Source organism: Meleagris gallopavo, chromosome 3, assembly GCF_000146605.3.
Source record: "Meleagris gallopavo isolate NT-WF06-2002-E0010 breed Aviagen turkey brand Nicholas breeding stock chromosome 3, Turkey_5.1, whole genome shotgun sequence".
Lineage (NCBI taxonomy): Eukaryota > Metazoa > Chordata > Aves > Galliformes > Phasianidae > Meleagris > Meleagris gallopavo.
The window spans coordinates 2771429-2773034 of NC_015013.2; the positions used below are offsets into that span (position 1 = coordinate 2771429).

General features: G+C 35.1%; 1 protein-coding gene across 1 annotated transcript in view; it reads left to right on the forward strand.

Moving 5' to 3' along the window:
• COL15A1 (collagen type XV alpha 1 chain) overlaps window positions 1-1606 on the forward strand; it is a 105245-nt gene that overhangs the window by 230 nt on the left and 103409 nt on the right. The window contains exon 2 of the mRNA XM_010708265.3: window positions 33-124. Coding sequence (XP_010706567.1) covers window positions 33-124 — 92 coding nt within the window. The remainder of the gene's footprint in view (window positions 1-32; window positions 125-1606) is intronic.

A 1606-nucleotide genomic window follows, 5' to 3' on the forward strand; every position in this document is an offset into this window, starting at 1 on the left:
TTTTTTTTCTTTTTTCTTTTTTTCCTGCACAGCTGCTTCAGTTGTGCCTGGTGGAGATGGGACGTGCTACTACTGTTCTTAGGCTTGTCGATCCATGCTTGTTCAGCAGCTCAGGTCATAGAAGGTAAGACTTCTCCAAATCACGTCTATAAATTGAGAGTAAGAGTTAATTTTAAGATAAGCTTTCTCAATATAGAAAGAGATTCTAAATTGAAGTTCTTCATTTTCTCTGCTGCTTATTGTTCTTAATTTCATACAGGGAAACTGTTGCAAGTTAAGAGCTTAGATTGCTATTCTTTCTGGAATAGGGAAAATAGATGCATTGGTCCCCATGTGTATGATTGCCTATTATGCCTGCTCTCTCAAGATTGCTTCAGAGAGTAATAGCCAATGGAAAGCACTTTGAAGTTGAGAATACTGGATCTTTTTGCATGTGTCAAATTGGGAAAAGGTAGCAGAAAGCAACTTGTGTAAAGATGTGTCACTCCGGTTATGTAAGAAATGTGCCAGGCGCAGTGCAAGCACTGATGTGATTGATACTTTCTACGTTGTACTGAGATTTCTCTCAGTAACCATCTGAGCATATTGTGATTTTCAGATCTCTTGTGTTATGTATTTATTTTTACCAGCCTTTTAATGAAAAGTCTTTCTATAACTGTGGATCACATATTCCCATAACTGAGCAGAATCACTTCTTCTCTAGAAGACAGAGCCTCATATATCAGTTCAATAAAGAGAACACTGTTTTAAAAGTCTATATGCAATTTTGAAAAAGATGAAAAAGCTTTGTATATTACTTTTGCAGTATGGACAATTATTCTTGTATCAAATATGCTTTTTTTTCTTCTTGATTCAGACTTAAACAGGCTGTGAATTTGTTAAGTATATGACTGCTAGGTAACTATCTGATAAGAGAATTAGAAATAATCTAAGGGAAACAGGTACTATGATAAAGAGCTCAGTATTACTCAGAACAGGTTTTTTCCTGTTATCAGACAGAGTGCACCTAAGAATCAAAGATGTAAGTAGCTGTCTCAGTAAATAAATGCTGTAAGTGCGAATGAGGAACATGTTCTGCTATATTACAGATAATTAATTAAGAGGACAAGCTATAATTCAGCTATTAGAAAGAGTAAAAATTTGTATCTGTAGATACAAATTATGGATATACATGTGTATCTCCAAGATACCTCCATCTCTTACACAGTAAGTTTTTCTTGAGCTGATGAATGGCAGTGTGGTGAATGGGATCTGAACTAGAGAGAACTGTTGATTATATTTTTCCTGGTGCTTGGTCTGAATGTTTTCTTCTGCTGAAATTAGGCACTGAGTGCTGGAAATAGGAATAATATCTTCCTTGATCTGTGATGCTGCAAATATATGAATGGCATAGGTTCTCCCTGTCACTGCTGAATAGTCAAGAGGTATATGCTTCAGATCTTTTAGTGTAACCATTGCAGAAATAACTTTTACTTTCTTTCCTACAGTTCCTTTTAGTGACAGAATGCATAGCAATAAATTTACTAAAAATAATGCATTGAAACAAAGGGAGATTAATTCACTTGCCATTAAACCTGTTGTTTCTGCTTAAACTTACACAATATCT